Source organism: Falco rusticolus, chromosome 1, assembly GCF_015220075.1.
Source record: "Falco rusticolus isolate bFalRus1 chromosome 1, bFalRus1.pri, whole genome shotgun sequence".
Classification (NCBI taxonomy): domain Eukaryota; kingdom Metazoa; phylum Chordata; class Aves; order Falconiformes; family Falconidae; genus Falco; species Falco rusticolus.
The window spans coordinates 103,783,567-103,805,070 of NC_051187.1; the positions used below are offsets into that span (position 1 = coordinate 103,783,567).

The 21,504-nt window shown below is 41.5% G+C and overlaps 1 protein-coding gene across 15 annotated transcripts in view; it reads left to right on the forward strand.

The window, feature by feature from the left end:
* WRN (WRN RecQ like helicase) overlaps positions 1-21,446 on the forward strand; it is a 47,227-nt gene extending 25,781 nt beyond the window's left edge. For 10 of the 15 annotated variants that reach the window (XM_037392985.1, XM_037392993.1, XM_037393067.1 and 7 more), the window contains 17 exons: positions 495-676; positions 1,945-2,046; positions 2,404-2,496; positions 3,826-3,967; positions 7,488-7,658; positions 7,738-7,832; positions 9,365-9,440; positions 9,613-9,686; positions 11,280-11,361; positions 11,646-11,758; positions 12,640-12,754; positions 13,941-14,066; positions 15,828-15,990; positions 17,021-17,235; positions 18,702-18,773; positions 19,314-19,478; positions 21,123-21,446. In XM_037392985.1, the coding sequence (XP_037248882.1) occupies positions 495-676; positions 1,945-2,046; positions 2,404-2,496; positions 3,826-3,967; positions 7,488-7,658; positions 7,738-7,832; positions 9,365-9,440; positions 9,613-9,686; positions 11,280-11,361; positions 11,646-11,758; positions 12,640-12,754; positions 13,941-14,066; positions 15,828-15,990; positions 17,021-17,235; positions 18,702-18,773; positions 19,314-19,478; positions 21,123-21,245 (2,109 nt within the window). In that variant the 3' untranslated portion in view covers positions 21,246-21,446. Of the gene's footprint in view, positions 1-494; positions 677-1,944; positions 2,047-2,403; positions 2,497-3,825; positions 3,968-7,487; positions 7,659-7,737; positions 7,833-9,364; positions 9,441-9,612; positions 9,687-11,279; positions 11,362-11,645; positions 11,759-11,841; positions 11,923-12,557; positions 12,755-13,940; positions 14,067-15,827; positions 15,991-17,020; positions 17,236-18,701; positions 18,774-19,313; positions 19,479-21,122 lie in introns of those variants that run through there. The other 5 variants (XM_037393018.1, XM_037393035.1, XM_037393011.1 and 2 more) reach the window with 4 other exon arrangements.
* Positions 21,447-21,504: the final 58 nt, after the last annotated feature.

Consider the following 21,504-nt stretch of genomic DNA (forward strand, 5'->3'; position numbering starts at 1 on the left):
GTCTCCAATTCTGGGCAAAGAAATTGTTGGTCTATGCTGACAGTATTAAGATTCCTGGCTTATGTTTCAAATTTCTTCATATCTCTTTAAAATGCATGGCATCTGAGGGGAAAAAAAAATGGTGGCTGGAACAATATCATTGCAAGTTCTGTGAGCTGCTTTCTTCCTCCTGGAGCTAAGCAGGCAAAGAGTTATCCTGGGACTTTGTGTTACTCTTAACAATAGGTTTTGTGCCTTTTGTTTGAGAAACTACTTGAAGACACTCTGTTTGCCGCATAATCACTTGCATGTTTATAATCCTGTGCTCATGCTTTGATGGAAATCAGATTTAACAACAGTGCTGTGTGGAAATTGAGTGCAAGTTTGAAGGCATTGTAATTTAGGCTGGATTTTGAGTCTGTAGCAAAAAGTTGTCACCAGGTTTGTAAGCATTATTCTAGGCATGTCCTTCATGCTCATTTCAAAACATCCAGCATGTGGCTCCTGTTTTGTAGTGTGTTGTGGCTACAGTGGCGTTTGGAATGGGCATCAATAAAGCAGATATCCGGATGGTTATTCATTATGGTGCCCCTAAGGAAATGGAATCCTATTATCAAGAAATTGGGAGAGCTGGTCGTGATGGGCTTCCTGCTTCTTGTCACATCTTGTGGACTATGACAGACCTGAATTTTAGCAGGTAAATGACTGAAGACAACTGCTTTGACACAAAACATACCAAAAGAAAGAGGACCAGGGTAGGTTTGGTTGAAAATGTTGATAAATTATTTTCAGAATGGTTGGAAGTTCTTTTCTGCATACACACAGTACTAACTGTGCTGTACTTCTAGAAGATAATCAGCAAGTGCAATAATGTTAATGAGCTTTTCCATGTTCCAGTTCTGCTTTCTGAAGCTGCTTTGCAATGCAGACAGTGGTAAAACCTGGTTGCTGTCTTCTAAATCATCTGGCTTGGTTTTTGACCCATCATTATTCCTTGAGAGTGCTGGTGCTGTAGAATTACTTTTTATTCCTGCTACCTAGACACCTAAACGGGGGAGTACATTTTATATTTTTTTTATTTTTTTTTTTTTACATCTGGGTGGGGGAGTCCTAGCTGTAGAAGTCTCATGTTAACTTTGTCCATAGCAGTTATAAGACCACAGAAATACCTGAACTCAGTCACTTGAACTTGTCAGCCAACTGCCAGAGTCTGTGAAACCTTTTACTGCCCTAGCCTTTTTTGCAGGCAGGCAGAAACTTGCTTTGCTTAACTCTGAGCTGGAATGGTCTAGCTGTGTTAATGTGGTGCCTAGCACCTGCAATATTGGCTTGATTTTGAGGCCATGTGGCACAGCGAGTGTGATGCAGTTGGTAGCTCAGAGCATGGGCAGAACAAGTGTTCTATACGCCCACGAAGTACTCCCTTGCTATTTTCTCACTTGGATGCTTTCAGTCATTACTTCAAAAAATATTAAATTAAGCACTGGGTAGATGTGTCCTAACATGCCACCTCTGAGTTTATTGAAAGAAGAGTGGTGATACCCTAGCATATTTTGTAACGTGTTAGTGGCATTGATGAGAGCTTGCCAGAGTCTGGAAAACCAGAAAACGAGAGAAATTGCCCTCTCTTGATGCCCTCTGCCCTTTCCTCCCTTCTCTGTGTCTCTTTGGATTTCTGAAGCTTAGTAGCCTGTAGGGTAGGAAGAAGCTCTGTCTGTCCTTCTGCCCTCTGTATAGAATAACTGTCATATCTAGAAGAATGAGTAAGGTGCTTTTCTGAGCATGTGCCATGCTAGAATGATCAAGACTCTGGAGAAACAGGCAGGTATTTGGGGTCTGGTTTTAGTAGGCTTTTTTCTATCTGTTTCTGGTGAGTTTGAGGCTGTTGTCTGGCATAATTAATTTTTTGATGTGGGAGGGGAATAATGGTTCAGTATTTAGGGGTCTTCATGTTTTCACTGATAGACGTCTTCTGAATGAGGTACGCAATGAAAAGTTTCGGTTGTACAAACTGAAGATGCTGGGAAAAATGGAGAAGTACCTTGTGTCAAACGCCTGCAGGAGGAAGTGAGTACTGGAATCTATTCAATGCTTTGTCATTTCAGTCAGCTTTAAGAGCCTTTGACTTGGTCACAACTGGAGGCTGTAACCAGAAGGCACCTTCTACTGACTGTGTTCTGCAAACATGTTTTGTATTAAACAGCAGTATCAAAGTATGGCTTTGGGCATATTTATACACAGGCATCAAGTGTTTCCTTATTTACTTTTCAAAAAAACTCAACTTTTTCTGTAGAGGAATTGAGGCTAAATAATTGGCTCCCCAGTGAATTAAGTAATGATGCTGATTTCAACTCTGTTTTCTGCAATAAATTTAATGTGTAAATTCTTGGTCTTTTACTTAATTCCCTGCGTTCCCTTGGGTAGACTCATCCTGTCTCATTTCGAAGACAAACAGCTCCGAAAGGTTTCCTCTGGCATCATGGGCACAGATGAATGCTGTGATAATTGCAGGTCCAGGTAAGCTTTCTTCCCTGAAGACTGATACAAGAGGTTACATTCTCTCAGGCTGATTTTACTAGGGAAATTATCTGAAAGAATGGACCTTTTCATGCATCTGATGTTGCAGATGTTCAGCTTGAAGTTTATCTCTGAACAACTGTCTGTAAGTGTATCCTAAACAGTTGAACAAGCCATGAGGCAGCTTAAGCTCTAAGTTATGCTGTGGGAAAGCCTGTAAGCAAAGTATGGTCACAGTTCCTGAAAGGGTTGAGAGCTTAAACTGATGAAAAAAATGATACGTATTTCACAGTCTAAGTTCTGTTAGGTAATTAATCCCAAAAGGGAGCAATTGCAGGTGGAGTGATACTGTGTGTCTAAGGTTAAATTGCCTGAGCATTAAGGGAGCTGTTCTGTTACAGCGTGTGCTGACACGGGTTATTTCTAGCATTGCTAATAGTCTCGTGGCTGTGCTGAAGGGAAGCCAGGGGCTTGGTAGTCACACAGGTATGAGCAGAAACACCTTCCTCAGCTTCTCTCTCCTGTGTGCGTGTACACACTTCCCCTCAAGTTACAATAAAGGATTCCTTGTTCTTGCTGGTAGCCTGACACTTCCTGATCAGGTACACAGTGTTATATGCTGTGTGGCTTTCTGGAAAATGTTACTTATCCAGCTACATTTTCGAACCCTTGAGCATACAGGAAATCTTTGCCCAGTCACTACTACAACTAACCAAGAAGAGGATTTGAGATATCGTAATTTCTATCTTTGCAGTCAGGGAAGAGTCACGTGGTAAAATTGGTGCAGAACTGAAATAAATTGAAATAGATCACTGTCCTTTTTGTCCTCCTTAGAAGTGATTTGTACCAATAACTCAGTGGGTTCTTCCAGTCACTAACCCATGCATTTATAAACCCTATAAAATCTTAAATAGGGTTGCTTCTTCCTTCTGTATTTCCTCCTTTGTGTTGTTTTTTTTTCTTAAAAAAAGACAAACCCCTCTTTATTATTAGCTGCAATTAAAGTGTCTAATATGCTTAAATCAGTCCAAATACTCAAATACTAAAATCAGAAGATGATGGAGACAAAGTTATTCTGTCACGGCAAGTCCCATGAAGAACTGCTTACTGGTCAGTTGGACAGCTGTCTTAACCACAAGGGATTGTGACTTTGGCTTGGTCTTACGTTTTCAGTCTTAGCTGCTTATGCTTAAATGTGTGCAATTGTTGATACTAATATCACTTGCAGTGTGTATTTTATTTAGTTACCACTTGATAGACAACCTTTGTAAGAAAGGGAGGAGGCTTGATTTGTATGTGTTTAGAAATAGTTTTCTTTCTGTGTTTCAGAGCCTCTTGCTGTGCAGTCCCCAGTGCCTCAGAAGGTGGTTTACAGGACTTCGGGAAGCCAGCACATCAGCTGCTGTCAGCAGTGGTTGCACTGGAAGAGAAGTTTGGAACTAAAATACCCATTCTGTTTCTCCGAGGGTCGGTAAGTGTTAGAAAAAAATCTTTGTAAGACTTAAGATAGTGGAGGGACTGTTAGTGTCCCTTGGAGAGCCCCTTGGTGGTGACCTCAGAATGCCCCATATCTTTAGAAAATGTTAATTTGGATTTTCTGAAGGTACTCGGCACCAATTCTCATGAAGCAGTCTGGATTGTTGCCTTTAAAGGTAAAAGCCTTCAAAATAGTAGATCTTGTAAGCATGTTGTATTTTAATTCTGTGCATATACAGCAAAGGAAGAGTTTGTCTCTAAGCTCTGTCTCCTCTAGTTCTGTTTTTCTTAACAGTGAAATGTTCAGCCCTCTATGACCCAAGAGTTCAGCTTAGAAATATTAGCTGTTGTTTGCCTTGTTGTTGTCCTGTATTTTGTGGGCTGTTTTTTGTCAGTAATTGATAACTGTCTGTTAATTGGACTGATGTTCACATGTTTATTGGCAGAGGTTCTGAAGCCCTTCACATAAGGCTTGAGCTGTTGCAGTTTTTATGGCATGTTTAATGCTTTTGTAGAGACTGTTAAGTTTTGGTTTTTTTAAGATGACACATGATTTCCAGTATCCTAAAAGGAATAGCCTTTTCAGAATGAAGAATAAACACATCTTTTCTCAGTAATTAGTTGGTTTATGTTTGAATAAAGCAAATGATAGCTTGCATTTTAGCTTTGTGCTGCTGGCTGACAGTGGTGAGGTGGGAAGTAGGGTACTAGAATGAATATAAGTGATTTCTACATACCTGTACTTACAATGTTTTTTTTAAACAGCAGGCAAGAAACTCATAGAAATACAATGTGTGAGTAAGAGCAGAATAATTTTGTATGGTTACAACCCGGGGGAAGAAGTCACTTGTGTTACTTAATAAAACTAGGTGAATTATGTCCCTCTTTTCCTTAATAAGAGAAGCTGCTAATTGTCACACAAGTGTGTTCAAGGGGAAAAATAAGTCTTTAACAGACTCTAATGTAGTCTTGATTATTAATTTATTAAATGTTACTGGAAGTGAAGATGATGCCACATTTGTACTGCAAATACAGAATAACCTTTTACTGCCTACAAGAATACCCTTTTGTGGACCAACATAGTTCTTTGCTCCATTGAATCCATGCATGCTCTAGAATGAATGTATGAAATAATCAATGTCACCATCAGTTTACATGCTGTATCTGTGTAGGGCTGACTGATGTGTTGGTTTAAGGGCTTGTATATAGTTTATGCTTTGTGCTCTGTTTAAGTTAGTGGTAGCCCTTTGTAAAGTCCAGGTGGTCACCAACAGGCTTCAGGCAGAGCACGAGGGAGACCATGTTTCAGTGGATCTTTGAAAGCTGAGTCAGACCATAGAAGCGAACAAGGTCCTCTGGGAAGCTGAATTAGAGCTGCATTGACAGAAATATTATGCAAACCCTGCTAAACTGAGAAGAATATGCAACTCTTAAGGTCTCCTTTTATCAAACAGGGGAATTTGTAGCTATTTCATCAATATTTTATAGTTATTAGTAGTTTCAGTAACTGGTTGTGAGTGGCTTTTAGTAGTACCTCTAGCATTTGATAGATATGACTTGCGTGAAGCTGAAATTGTATTTTGGCCTCTGTTTGTCAGTCCTATACCAAGCTTCATTAAGCCCAAACATGGATGCAAAGTTTACTGTTCTACATCTTATTCCTTTTATAGTGATTTCCATTTCTGAATTGGTTGTTTAAGTTCAAAACCACGCTCTGAAAATGTGCAGCCATTGGAGTAATTAATGTAACTGGCATAACTGAAAGCTTAGGAATGTAGTCATGCTTTAAAGTAATGCATATTAAAATTTGAATGGGGGCTTTCTAGAAGTGACAACTGGGACTTGGTGCTTTCTCTTTGCCTGCTCAGTAGGCAATTAACTTGTGTTCACCATCAAGACTCTTGATCCCATCAAGCAGCAAGCCAAGTCCTTCTTCCCTGTGGCTGGCTGTTCCAGCTTCCATCCCCTGCTGCTAAGGGTCTGAAACAGGCTCCTCTTCCTGCTGCTCCTCTTGCTGTAGGTGCAGGGTAGCAGCTCCCTGACTGTCTGAAACTCTCCAAATTGCTCCTTGCTGTGATCCCTGGAGATGGTACGGGGCTCAGCAGGCCACTGTGTACTGACTGCTGCCTGTCCTGGATTAACTTTTTTCACTTGGCTTCCTCTTCTACATCAACCTGCTTTATTTTATTTTATAAGGATAAACCACGTTCTTGAGAGTAGGTACTTTGTGTTTGCATAGTGCCTATGACAAAGGGACTCCAGTAGGAGTATTGGTAAGAATCTGGAAAACTTGTGTTAACAACCAGCCCTATAAATGGTAAGAGGTGAGCTTCCACCAAGCTGTCTTCTGTTGTCGAAGGTGATAATTCAGGCACACCCCCCAGCTTTTCTTCCACCACCCCCTCCCATGGGATGTCCTTATCTAACCAGCATTGCAGATAGGTAGGTACACACAGACACTCCCTGGAGGATGTGATTAGTGTATATAATGCATGTGCATATATATAAAAAACTTGTTTGACCATGTAGTTTCCCCTCGGGGAAGAGGGATTCGGCAAGTGCAAATAACAAGGTCTGAAGCCTCCTTCCTGTTGATTTCATATGCTAGTAATAAATTGAAACTTTTTTCTGTCTGAGACACTTTAACCTGCTAATGCTTGATCCACTGTTACCTTCCTGTTTCAGAAAGGTTCTCCACTTTTCAGGCTTATGCCAAGATTTTCCCCTTTTGTTAAAGGGGCTTTAGCCCATTGACATCCATTTGGACCCCAAGACTGGGGCGGGTGAGAACCCATCAGACAGGAGCTAATCAGCTTTTTTTAGTCTGAACCATTGGTAAGAGTTGAGTAAATCGGTGGCAGCTTGAAACAAAAAAACTGTGTTGCAGTGAAGGCCAGGGGAGTAGAGCAGACATCCGTAGTGAGTTTGCTTCTGGCTTTGTACCTGTCCTGGGACTTAAACAGGGCTTGTTGATTTATTTTTACTTCTGTAGACTTTTTAAGAACGGAATGGGTAACTGCTGCTGTTGGAACTGATGCAGTGTAAGACTGAGCTGAACTGGTTGAATACAAACTGCACTAGATGACTTGCTTTGCTGTGGATGGCTGGGTTGTTCCTGTAACCCCCTTCATATACAAAGGGAGATGTTCTGCCTGGTCTGTGATCTAAGCGTAGGTTTGTCTGGGGTCTTACTACAAAAGAAAATGGTAATCTTGTCACAACCTTGGCAGAAAGCAGTGGAGTAGATTAGGTTATAGAGATGAATCTGCTCTTCAGGTGGCGTGAAGGAGGCTTGTGTTCTTACTGTTGAGGTGCTGTATGTGTCGTGGTTGCAATGGGTGTTATGTAAACTTGAAAAAATGTATTGGCTTGTGATTTTTCTGAAAAGTTCTTCTGTGGAAAAATGTTCTTGAGGACATCCTTCTCGCATCCCAGGTTTTTGGTTTACTGGCTGTGTTGGAAACTTTCTTCCACAGGGACTAGAGATGTCTAACTAATTCTTTTAAAAATTTCAGTTTTCTCAACGCTTGCCAGACAGATACCGAAAACACCCTCTCTTTGGTAGTGGAAAAGACTGGCCGGAGAACTGGTGGAAGTTGCTCTGCCAACAGCTGATAATGGAAGGATTCCTTAAAGAAGTATCTGGGCACAGCAAGTTTACAACCACATGTGTGCTTACCCAGAAGGTACTTTCTGGTGTGAAACTACCCATCAAAAGCTTCTCAGAGTAATCTATAGCCAAGCCATATGGTTTCTGTCTTACAGGGTAGAAATTGGCTGGTAAAGCCTGGATCTGCCTTAAATCCAAGTCTTATGTTACTGTCCAGTGAAGACTTTAATCTGCAGAGACCTCCTAGAAGGTAATTATAGTACATGTGTTCTCTTGAGCACTTTTTTTATTCTTTTAACATCCGATAAGTTTCAGAAGCCTGCTTCTGAAGATGGCTAGATTGGACAGGAGACTTCTGCACTTGATTTTTCTAGGCAAAGTTTTCCCTTAAGCAGTATCGTAATACCAAAAAAGTCAGTGGGGGTGCCTGGATAGGCATTTCTATTGACTGCTCATGTCAGAGGTAACATGTTGTCTAGTGCTCCTGAGAGTGCATGGCTTACAGCTTCAGTCTGACAGTGCCTCATCACGGAGGCCTTTAGTGGAGCTAATCAGATGGCTGAGTAAATAGGAAGGTTAGTGGGGAAATGTAGTTTAGAGAAACTACCAAAACTAGTCAGAAAGCATGTGTCTTCATCAGTGATTCTGGGTAGCCTGGAAGCGTGTTGTTGCAATGCATCCTCATGGAGAACATAATCAGCTAAAGGAAAGAAATGGTAGAAGGAAATCATCAAGATTCATGTTCTTTCTAATGTTTAAGAATTAAATGGTGAGGCTTTAAATAAAGCGGCTAATGACTTGTTTTCCCAATTATGCACTTGACCTACTTCATTAAAATTAAGCTGAGAATGAAACTGAAAAGCCTTTATTCTAACAAGAACTGATTCAACACAAAAATGTAATAGTCTTTGTAATTGTCTTTGTATTTCTTCCTGTGAAAACTGAACTATTTCAAGTCCTGATAAGTTTGTCTGCAAAGGTGGGGTGTTTTTTCAGTAGTGGTTGGGTATTTACCATCAGAGTATATAGCTCCAAGAAAATATCATGTTAAGTTTTGATTGTCATCTTTTTGCTCCTGGTTATACTTTATAAACAGCATTGTGTTGGTCTTCACAAACGTTTAATTCTTACCAGCCCTTCTGAGGTGAAAAATAATGAAGTGGAGGTTGCAAAGGCTTTGCTGTGACAGGAAATAATCTTAAAACAAAGCTCTTCGGTGCTGTCTTTAGGAAACTGTTCTGTTATCAAGATTGTCTTAGTGTTGCTAAATAAGTTAATTGGGTAATGTCAAAAGTACCAGTTTTCTTTTGCTTTCTTATGCTCTACTGTTGTGGTGTTCTCGGGTACTGTCTACAGGTCTTCTAGAAGAAAAATGCTTATTATCAAACAGTAAGCAAAAGCTATATGCTTAGTGCAAACCAGAAAGTGGGTACTAATCTGTTTTCTTCAGTAATGGAATTTTTAAAATGAAATCTTTCTCAAGTGTGTCACAAATTCTGGGTTTGTCACCAAAATCTTTGTTTCTTCCATAAGACAAGATTCTTGTTAATTGTTAAAGTTTTAGTATTAACAGTCTTAGAGGTCCTCAGTGGTTTTTTGTAGAATGATGGTACTAACAGTTAAAAAAATAAATAATTAAGAACTTTTGATTTGCCAAAGAGATCCCTGTACAAAGTTCAAATCAGTTTGCTTGGCAGAATACTTTTTTTTTCTCCAAGTGGCAGTGTTGCTGTACAAATGACTTGGTCTAATTTAATAAAACGAACTGTATCTTAATCACAGCAGTAGGCGTTTACCTATGCTCTCAACGCAGCGCTCCCCAGGCATGAAAGGAACAACGCAGTCGCCAGTCAAACAGGTCTGTATGAGTACAAACCCTCTTGTGCTTTGTCGTCTGTCCTTCCTTGTATCAAAAAAAAAAAATAAATATTGCGAGTGTATCATGGTGTCACAAATGAGTATTTTGCTGCAAACAGCAGCTTCAGTGGAAGGACTGGTAAATCAGCATTTGTCTTGTTCTTTTTTTATAGATGTCTCTGTACGATATGTTTTCATCTGAGAGAAAAGTTAAAACTCCTCCAAGAAGCAATAACATGCTTAACAGGTACAGTGTTCTAAATGAAAACAGAATTACCAAACTTTGTGTTAATAGGGATACTGTTTGTAGGATGATCCTTAAAAACAGCATTCTCCTATATGAAGTGACAGTAAAAATCTTTAATATATTAAAAAAGAAAAAGTGCTTAAAACTTGCCATACATTGCATTATAGTTCAAAACATTGAACTGTTATAATATTCAACAGACATAGGTAAATTTGGCAAGCTGTGTGTACTTGTAGTGTTGCAGGCAAAGTGAACTTTATTAATTGCTGAAGTGCAGACTTTCTCACTGGTGTTACTTCAAATCCAAATGTTGATTAAAATGGAGCAATAACAGATTTATATTGGATACTTACACTGGACTTGTGTTTTTTCGGTCTGTTTTCTATGTGATGGTTGAAACTGTAATGGATTTTAACCACACAGGAAATGGAGAATGGGTTTTTTCAAACTGTTTACAAATATAATTCAGGTTGAAAAGTGACAAAGCTGTGACTTGCTCTTAAAGCTGGTAGAACTGAATGTATGTGTAGTGCAGGGGCTATAAGCAAGCATGTAGGTTTCTACCTTTCTACACTAGTCTAGAGAAGACTGAGATCAAGCTGAGGCTCCCTCAGGTCAAAAGAAATAAAACAAGATTCTGCAAAGAGCAGCCCAAGTAATTTGTTTTCCTGGCTTGTGTGGTGCTTCAGATTAAACCCACCTTGCATTTCTGAGCAGTTCGATTCCTCCTTCAGGCAAGCATCCTGATGCTGGCAGATAACAGGAGAATAAGATATGTCACTTCAGCTGAATAATCACCACTGTAGCTGTGTGAAGAAAAATTAGTTGAGGGACAGCTACAAACCAGAAAAAGTGTTATTTCACACCTTGCTTGGGAAAGGATGCTCTTACTCGAGCTTGTCTGTGAACAGATATTGCCATATAATCACAGCAGTCTAATTAGAGGTAGATATCCCTAAGTACATGAGCCCATGACTACATGAGTACATTAGCTACATGGTAGCTGTGGTGTGCTGTTTTCTAGGCAGACGTGTCTAGCAGTAATGTCAGCTAATTTTGCTTACAGCACAGCAGCTGTGTCCTTGTCACTGACGCTTTTGGAGTTATTAGCTCTTTTTGGCCAGGATTAATGTTATCAGTCTTGCGGAAAAATATGTAAGGTGTTTCTTGTGGGATGCTCTCAGAATAATGTCACGAATGGACATTATAAGGTGCTTATAAGAACATGTTTTTGTTAAAAATATGTGAATCTAGCTGTTGATAGGGATATTGGTGGGTTGGCTGGCTTGGGTTTTTTTACATAAAACTGCCACTTCATCTGCTTGAGCTTCATGCAGTAAGAGGCTATTTTTAAGTTATGGGACGAGACACAGAGGAATTCTGTTACACTAGGGATACTGCTGATTCTGCCCCAGCCAGCTCAAGTTCTGTAGGAGTGCAGTGCTAGCATGAGGTGGCAGACCACAGTCTGATGGTGCTGTCAGACCAGGCAAAGTAAGTTGTGCTGCTGCTTTTCCCACAGCCTTGTGCAAAGTCCCCAAATAAATCAGTGTAATGCAGGGCTTGTTTCACACATCTTTTATTTTTTATTAGTGTTGCAGAGCACTTCCCGGTGAAATCTTCTCCTCTGAAGCCCCCAGAACCTGTTGTTTCCTCCCGAGAAAAAGAACTAGAGGTAAGGTGTTTTTGGAAGAGGGAGGATATCAGTGAATTGTAGCCAACCTCCAGACCAAAGTTGTCCTGTGTTGGAGCAGTAAGCTTGGGCAGCTCATAATATTACAAAGATGTTTTGAATAGAAGTCCTAGGAGAGGATTTAACTGTCAGGATGGGTTAATGGATTGCAGTCTTTCTGTATATTAGTGTCAGAATGAGGGAAGTTGTAAGTTTTCCTCTCCTTAATTATACCTATGTGAGTGATTTAGAGCTGCTTCTTGAGAATTTGGCACTCTTCTTCACAGGCTGCTCTGTATGGCAAGTTGCTGACTGCTAGACAGAAGGTAGCTAATGAGAAGGTAATTCCTCCAGCTGTCTTGGCAACCAACAAGATCCTGGTGGAGATGGCCCGAATAAGGTAAAACGAGCATGTGTGCATGTTGTACAAACTGAGAAGGTTGCAAGCCAAGTCATGAATCCCCTTTCTGCTTTTGTTGAGAGATCATGCCTCATGGGTAGAGGAGAAGCTTTTTTCCTGAGGATCTTCATTTACTCTAATGCCCTTGTAAACCACTGACTGGTGTAAGTTAAAAAAGTTACTGACATCAGACTTGGTTCTTCGTTCTAGTGACTACTAAAAAAACCTGACAATGTTGCCTGACTTTGTATCCAAGCCTCCTATAAGGTTGGCCAGTCAGAGGAAGGTGTATGTTTTGTACTAATCCTTATCTTTCCATCTGCTTCCCTCCAATGTGTTTTAATCACTTTAGTGTGCCCTTACCCTGCTAAGGGTCAGCCACAGGTCAAGAGCTGTCCCTTACCTTGCATGGGTGGCTCTGTAGTATAAAATAACAAGCACGACTTAGTCTTACTCTCAGCAACTGAAAGGAGGGTGAAAAAATATTTTCTTGTTGTATGAGAGGGTATTGTAGGGCAGCTCAGTTGATAATGCATCTGAAGTGCCTTCCCCAGCTACTAAAAGCTATTAGACAATGTTACTTTTGGAATGTGTTGTGTTATGTTCTTCCATGGAAGAGCTCTGGGCTTACGTGCTCTTGGGAGGTAAAAGCGAATAAAGATGTGGTAAACAGATCTTCCAGAGCACTGAGTAGCAAACTTGAATGTTTCTGCTGTGGCCAAGCTTCATGATTCAGAATTTAGTTAGTTGAAGAGATGGTGAGGGTACAGTAATAACACTTTCAACTTTTGCCTAATAGATCTGTCATACACAGACACTTGGATGTTTCAAAGCACTGGCATAGGACATTTCCATGGCTTTTATTATTCATCCTAAACCAGGCCTACGAGTGTTCAGAATGTGAAGAGAATTGATGGTGTATCTGAAGCAAAATCCACCATGCTGATACCTCTCCTGGCTGAAATTAAGGACTTCTGCCAAGTAAATGGTTTGCAGGTATGATTTACTAAAGTGTCTGCTGCTTTGCAAGAGCCTTAAAGACATAACTTGGTTTGTGCTGTTGGGTTTCTCCTTCAGAGTTTGTCCTCATCACAGCTCTTCCATCCAGGCCTGGCAGGGAAACTTGCTAGCCTGAGATACAAGTAGACCTCCCAAATCTGAACGTGCTACTTGACAATGACATTGGGACCTGGCTGGTATTCCAGATTGTAGTGACCTTGAAAGTCCAGAACATCCTTGTAAAGGTCACCCATCTGGCCAAGCTGAGTGTCTGAGAGGTGCTGTATTATTGTGATCTGGTGCTGGAGGCCAAGGCTAGAATAAATGTTCCTTCAGCATGGTTTGACTCAGACTTGGAGGGCAGGGCTTTTCTTCCTCGAAGTTTCTCCTTGGGAGACTGGCAGAAGAGCTTAGATTTCCAGCTGTTGGGAAATACTCCTATTGGTTCTCTTCCTGCAGTTGTTTCCTCTGTCTGAACCTCTCTTTGTAGAGTGGCTCCTCATCAGTCACTATGAGGAGAGACCCCACTAGGGAGGGGCCGTGGGAGCAGAGGATTAGAGGAACTATGGAGCAGTTCTGCTTTGAGGATCTTAATTTCTATGTAAATATACAGTTAAAGGGACTTATCTAGAAAGCAGGTAGAGGAGCAATACTGCTACTCTGTAATGCTTGAGAAGATTCTGTGGAGTCATCTTTCTGTGTCACAGAAAGCTATTATGATCTAGGAATGGGGACCAAAAGCATTCTTTGCTGCTGGCATTTTTGGGTTTTTTTTCAAGAAATCTGTGTTGAGCAAAGAGTTAAAAAAAATGGAGCAGTTTCCCATACTAAGCAGCAGACTGAATACCCCAGTTTCTTCTGACACAGTAGTCTTACATGTCATGAGCAACACTTAAGAAGTTGTATTAATACTGTTTTTCTGGGGTTTTTTTGCAAGTCCCTTGGACAATCCCATGCTTGCTTTATTAAGATAGGAGTAAGTGGTATCCATTTGGATTCCCTCTTTTGCTTTGTTTTTTGGGGTTGTTTTTTTTGTGGAAAAGTGGACTTGGGGTCAAAACCAACCGTTGTAGATAAGAATGACTCCATTTATGTTACTCTTCCAGGTAACTTTGAATAATGGGAGAGTGATCCATTCTCTGTTACTGGGATATAATTCTTCTAAATCCTTTATCTCCCTTAGACCGACACATTTCCTATATCTGGATCTGAAGATCAGAAGAAAGCATCTCCCTGGAAGCATACTAGAGCCCTCTCCCCCTCAGAGCATGTCACATATATCCTGTTCCAAGAGAAAAATCTCTCTCTGGTAAGCTCTTCCCTGTGAAGGTCCTGTCCTCGTTGAAAATTAATGGTGGGGATGCTTTGTCTAGAGGAGGGGGATTTGAAAATTCTTTTAAATCCTCTGCCCAGTACTGGGGCAGGGTTGCTTAAAAACACTGAGACCAGTATCTTTCCTGGCAAATGGTAGCTCGTTTAACTTAACTCTAAGAACCGGTGAAAGTACAAAACATTGGGCTTGCTGTGAGGTGGGATACAGTGAGATAAGGTACAGCTCCCTACTCGATACATTGCCCACACAGATTGGCAGGGCATCAGGCAGAACTGTTCAGTACTGTTACACAGCATGCTGTTCTGTAGCAGGTATTCTGTCTGTTTCTGTGTATCTTGTCACAGTAGTAAAGACACATAAGAAAAACTTCCTAATCCAGTAGCCTGCTGGAAAGGATGCTAAATGTGGGGCTGTATTTAGGCTTATCTTTAAGGTTAATAATCATTGGGCTAAATTCCACTAACTCTGTTCTTGGTTTAGAAAGCAAATTCCCATTCCTTAGCCTGTGCCATATCAATGTGTAAGACTTGCATGTCAAGAAACAAAGCTCAGGGGAAGATTCAATGCAAAACTAAAGTTGAAGTGCAAAGTATTAATGTGGTTTTCTAGTTCAGATTTTGGAAAGCTGTTTCCCTTTACAAACAGAAGTTGAGGAAAGTTACCTGCTATGTCTAAGTTGTTGAGGTGCTACAGGGCATGTGACTATACTAGCATCATGCCATGTGCCCTGTCAAGATGAGCCTTGTGAGCTGCTTCGATACAGTTTTATTTATTGCTTTTTAATCCTACAGTAGGAAACTGAAGTTGCTGTGAGTTTTTCTGTTGTCCCTCCCAAGAGTATAAGTAAACCTTGTCTAATAATCCCTAACTTCAAAGTGTACCTAAAGACTAATTAACAAGAAACAGTTGTATAATTATTAATGGGTAACTTGATGCTCTGTATCCACTAACCCTGATGATTATATGCACAATATGTGTATCGTCTGGGAAGAAACTGGTAGAAGCTTGAAACATCTTCTTTTGAGGAAGACAAGTAACCAGTTGGAAATAATCTCCTTGAAAAGTACAAGCTTAGGTAGAAAAAGTTTGAGATGTTTTTCTTGAACACAAATTTTTTAAGAGAAGAATTAATCTAACAGGTTTGAAAGTGAGGGGGATCTTGGTTTGGTATTGTATATCTTCTGCGTGTATGTCATGAATTATATGGGCCACTGGAAGGTCAGGTGCATCACAGCAGGAGACATCTGAAGCTTTGACACAGAAATCTCACAAAGTAGGAGCTGGGTTGATACTTGGACTTAATTGTGAGGCGAGGGCATCTGTTTCCTTTGTGGTAGAAGTGGCTGGGATTCAGCTGCCACAGGGTGGAAAGTGGGTGGTGGCGAGTGTTGTGACACAGCGGATGGGAGCTATGAGCGGGCTGTAGCAAGCCTGTGAGCTGGCTGCACAGCAGCCTTCCCCTGTAGAACCTCTGTTCATCTGAAGTAAGCTCAAGTAGAGATGTTGCACTCGAGTTGAGAAGTAGTAGCCTCAAGAGAAAAAAAAAGTGCTCTTTACAAGATGGAAAATAAGAGATGAATACTAGGACTAATGAAGTGGTTTTGGAGCTTTGTCGCACTGCTGTGTGCCAGTCTCCCCTGATTGCTTTTTGAGCATAGGAGGTTGCCGCGTTTTGAGCTTGTGGTTGTATTTCAGACACTTCTGCCACCTCAATCCCTTCTGCCTTTGTTTCCCTAGAGGACTATAAGTGAGAGCAGATCTCTGCCTCTTTCTGAGGTTGGCACTCACCTGTTCCAGGCAATGAAAGCTGGCTACCCTGTCAACCTGGAGCAAGCAGGTTTGACTCCTGAAGTTCAACAGATCATTTCTGATGTTATCTGTAACCCTCCTATTGACTCAGGTGAGTATCACAGCCCTTACCTGAAGGTTCTCGTGACAGTGGCATACAGATGAAAGGAATAAAAACCTGACAGCTCAGTTGCCGCTTTAGGTAGAACCTGTCATTTCTGGAAGGGCTGTGGCAAGGCAGAATGTGGCAATGCCAGGGTCATTCCTTTCCTTTCAAGATTGCCTTGTAAAACAAGGCAATTGTGATTGATTAAAGAGCAAAAGAGGGTAGTCCTTTACAAATGCTTTCACTCAATTGTATGGCTGCTGAGAAAAGTCAGGCATCATTAACCCTGTATTTACTCAAGTGTTTTTGGAGAAAACCATCAGCCTGATGCAGTCTGCCTGTAAGTATGGGCATCTACAGAAAATATGCTGAATAAGAGCTGTAGCATTATCCCCAAGGTATCTTATCTGTAAGATACCTGTTTAGGATGAGGAGGCTAAGAACTACAGGAGAAGTGTTCTTCCTCTTAACGCTGTCATCTGGTGCCATGGGCTTGTTCAGGGGCTGCAGACAACCATGTCCTAGTGGTTCTGTTTGTTAGGCTGGCAGAGTTTGCTGACTTGCTAGCTTTGTTACTCTTGTCCTATTGCACATTAATGTGTCTTTTCAGCAGCAGTTACAGGCTCAAACCAGACTCTCAGATTGCTTTTGAGTGCCATGATAGAATGGAGAATTGACATGGCACTACATTTAAGAAAGCAGAGAGGCTTTTCAGCCTGAGCTAATGTAGCCTTCCTCTCAAGAGAAAATGGTTGATAGGACATACGAGTTGGAGGCAGGAGATTCTGATGTTCTACACTAAATCTGGGGACAATAAGTTTGTGTGAGCACAAATGAGGTGGGGATTTATCCCATGAGCTCATGATCTGCTTTCTTATGGGTCAAACCTACATGTTGTTTTTATTCTTTTCTGTGCCTTAATCTATCCTATATTATAATAAGGGATGACTGATAGGTTTTACAACAGAAGAAAACTGAGTAAGGGGCAAGAAGATTAAAAAAACAATTAATATTGTATTTATATCTTTTTTCCAAGACACCACCAAAATTCAAGCAATTAGAAAACTTGTTCCTGCAAATATTGAACTGTATCTCATCAGGATGACTATTGAATTATTGGAGAAGCAGCACAGAATTAAGTCTCAGCATGGCTCGGGCATCAGAAGGATGTTGGTGTGGTCAGAAGGGTGCCAGGAAAAACCAGCAGCAGATCAAGCAAGCAGGGAAGATGCCTTGTTGGATAAAACAAAGGTTAGAAAAAAGTATAAAACTGGTTTTGTGAAAAGAACGTTTCCTCTTCGTAGGAGTAGACTAAAAGCCTTTTTTTTTTGTTGTTGTTGTTGCTGTTTCCAGTAGTGCTTGGTGTCTCATCTTCACGATCCGTCTTTCCCTCAGCTTTGATTAGGACTGCCTCCCTCTCCTGCTCTGAGCATTGCCCTCAGAGAACCAGAGGGTTCCCCTTGCAAAACATTTCTTGACTTAGGAAGAGGGCTGCACAGGGGCAGCCTAGCTGTGATCTGTTAAACAGGTCACCTGAGCTGATCTGTTCCCATGTGGGTTGTCAACTCCTTTCTACCACAGCAAGTCCTGGAGATGCAGCCCAGGAAGATGAGGCACATAATGGTCCACTGCTGTGGACCATCACAACTGCAGCTTAATAGTGGCCTCTGAGAGGAGGGATGAATGCTTTCTGCTGCTGTCCAGCCCTTCTGGATGTGGATGCAAAAGGTCCTGTGTAAAATCCTGGATTTATAGTAGCTGGGGTAGTGGGGGAAAAAGGTGAATATTCCAAGTTCTCGCCAGTATGGAAGCCTTTGGTAAGCTGGATCCTTCATAGCCACAAAGTCTATGTTCTGCCCTTGCCTTGCTTCTCTGCATTGGTACCTGATCACCAACCTGATGTGAGAAAAGTGATTCTCTTCCTCTGCAGAAAGCTCTAAGATAGTAGGAAAGCTGAGAGTGTGAAAAAGCCACAGGTAATGCCTACTAGAAATGTCTCAGTCTTTCATGGCTTCCTCTCTTGCTTGAAACTGCTGGGTGTAGCTGTGATAAAAAAGAAAGTGTCATGCCATAAGTCTGACTCATTGAGGAGAAATTTCAGGAAATAAGGAGCTCTTTGTTGCTCTTTGAGAAAGGACAGGCTAGTGTTCTGAGCCCTCAGCTGGCCTTGGTGTGTCCCAAGTCCCAGTTCAGCACCTTGTACAAAAGGCCACCCTGCACTGAGTAGCTCCTGGGGGAAATTCCAAACTCTACAGACTTTTGCTGCCTGTGCTAGGATTTCATGTCTGTTCCTTACAGGGCTTGTGGTTGATTTCTTGAACTCTGGCTCACACAACTTCTCAAACCTTGCCATTTCGCCAGCTTGATTGTTTCTTGTATCCCTGAGTGCTGTTTTTTCCTACTATATCTGTATCTGAGCCTTCTCTTTCCTGAAGTTGACTTTTTGGCAGTCCAATTGTTTGAGTTCTAATTACACTTTCTTTTCTGCTACTGTTAGCTGCTGGAGCTAGTAACAGGAATGACATGCTATTAGAAATCAAATTTATATTATACAAATGAGTAGGCTGCAAATCCACAAGCTAATCCAAATAGTCTTTATTTACTTCTCCTTCAGAAGATATCCTGGTTCTAATAATTCCCTGTAGGAAACAGCTTTTAAATCTGCTAATGAATGTTCTTGCATTTTTAACAACCTTACATTACCGCTACTTTTACAGGGTAATTTGATCAATGCGACATTGAAGGAAGGAGCTGAGAAAACCCATCTGCAAGCAGTGCCTTTGGCTTCGGTAAACAGATGTTCTTACTGTAATAAAGCATGCAGTAGACTTGCCATTAGCTATGCTCTTGGTAACACAGAGATATGTACTTGATCCAAAAATCTCAGCTTGGCTGTTGCAACCTATGACCAGCAGGCATTATATAGAGATTAGAAGTTAATATATGTGCCCACTGTGCCATTTCAAACTGGCACCTTTGCTGTAAAAACACATTTGAAAACACAGCACTTCTGAGTCAGAAGCATGTATTTCAAGTTCTCAGAGCCACCAGGATGGAGAAAGTATTCTTCACTAAAAAAAAAAAAAAGACACCACAAAAAAGCCCAAGTTCCGGTTCCCTTGTGTTTGAAATGGATGTGTTTCACTTGCTCAAATTTTATTGTGGTGAAATGGGTAAGAAATGGCTAGTGATCTCATTAAGCATAGGTGTTGCAACTCTGTTTATAATTACTCATTAACTTCTACAAAAAAAACCCCTCCAAAATGCAGCCTTTGCATCAAATCTGGTTTGCACAGACTTAAGCTTTAATGCTGTGATACATGTAATAGCCTGCTTCCTCACTGTCCTATGGGAAGGCTGCGCAGCACATGGATGACAGCCAGCCGGGTAGCAGCGGGGCAACAGGCAGCCCAAAGCCCATCACTCTGGCCTCCAGTCATCAGCCTGCCCTCAGTCCTGTTGAGGAGGAACTGTTTTCTGACTCTCAGCCAAAGGTGAGTGTCTGTAACTGTGCCAGGAGCAGAGCCCAGACCTGATGTTTTGGGTGTTGATCTTTAACAAACCAAAATCCAACTTCCTATCTGGGTTCTTTACTATGCCTAAAACCTTGGCCTGGATTGCCAGGCAACTTTTCTTGTTAATATCCTTGATGTAGTGACAGCATGGTGCTTGTGTTGCCCTTGCTAAGCCTGGATCTACCACTTTCACAGCATCAGCCTGCTACAGAATTTTTTTTTTTCTCCAGTACATCTTGTGAGCCCCCTAGTGGAGATGCTTCCAGCACTTTGAGAGGCGCTTGGCTCCCTGTCCTCTTTCAGGTTGTGTGAAGTTGTATGCTGACCACATTAAGGATTTTTGCACTGGTGTTTATATAAACACAAGTTGTATGAGCAAAAATACAGTGTTTTTTCTAAAGGGAGCTTGTCTCACTCTGACCAGCACTACTTGCTGTACAACTTGCTTCACTTTGAAGCTGGGGTGTTGATGCAAGTGCAAAACAATGCAGACAAATCATTATTCATGGTCTGGTCAGCGTTAAGTAGTATAATTCCTCAATAGCACAGTAGCTATCTTACCTGAAACACTAAACACATTATGTCATAATCTTTTTGGTTGCTGGCAATAGCCTCAGAGAACTTTCAGAACATAATTTTGAAGTAAAGCCCCTTTTTTGTGACACCAGAACAAAGCAGGATCAGTATAATGGTCCCTGCACCCTTCCTGCTTTGCCCAAGCTTGGGCTGGGAGCTCTGGAATTGTGTGCATACCTTTTGATGCAAGCGCTGAAGCAACCTCTCTCCTGGCTATAGATCTCTTCTCCTGATGTGTTTCCCAAAGGCAGCTTGCCAGCAGTCTGTTCATCTCTAGATGAACATTTTGATAGAGATTGGTTCTTCTGTTATTTAAAAACCAGTAGCTGAAGGATGAGCAGAAACCCACTTGTCTCCTAGCTGTAAGCTCTTACAGGAATTCATGGCTTAGTGTGGCCATGGCATCTCTTCCACCACAGAGCAAGAGATGAACCCAAAGTTCAGGGGGAGCGCTGTTATGTTCAGACTCGTAGGGGAATGTAAACCTTGAGTGAGTCCTGCAGAAGATGCCTTGCCCAGTTGGTGACAGGCACCCACAGCTGTGTTTGGAGGTTTCAGTTTGTTTTGGTTTTGTGGGTTTTTTGTTTTTTTTTTTTCCTCAAGTAGTAATTGCAGGGAGGTACCAGGTACTGCTGATATTTCATCGGTTTGGGGCATCCACTTTGATCCCCTGCCTTGGGCTGTATTCTTTCACAGGTCACACACTGAGGAGCTGGGCTGCTTTTATTTGTCTTGACAGTTTGGGGTTGGCTGGTGGATTATTTTTTTTTTTTTCACAGGCAATTCCTGAAGGCCAGTATAATACCTAGAGGTGTGCCAGCATGCTGCTTTGCAGGTCAAATGTTTCCCACCCTTCGTTCTTCCCACTGCTGTAGCTTAACTCAGTCTCTCAATTACTTGAAGAAGGTGTTGCATTTAAGGGAGTTGTAAGCCTTCTGCTAATAATGTAGACAGTTTGACTCCTGATAAGTATGACTGTGGGAAGCAGAACTGTATGAAGTAGCCAGCCTCTAACTCTGTACTTTTTTTCATGTTTTCTTCTTCCAGAGCTCACATCCGCCTTTTAAGAGGAAGGTACCGGCATGGTTTGGAAGCTCAGCGGCAGAGGTTCCACCTGTCACCCAGACCAAGAAAGCCAGAGCGGACACCAGAAAAGGGATTTTTAGTTGAATATAGAACTGAGTATTATTTCTTTACCTTATCTCCCTCTATAAAGAGTGTTTTCGGTACAGAGCACTACTTCCCGCCTGTACCTTGCCTGTGCTTTACCTTTCCTTCCTGCTACTGCCTCCTCTCTTACCTTCCGCGTGAGAGGGACGTTTATGCTTTTCACTGTGTGAAATTTGTTGTTATTATAAATAAATAAATAAACAAGCCGCCCCCTCTCGGTGTCGCCGCGGGTTGACAGGCCGGCGCGTCGCCACGGCAA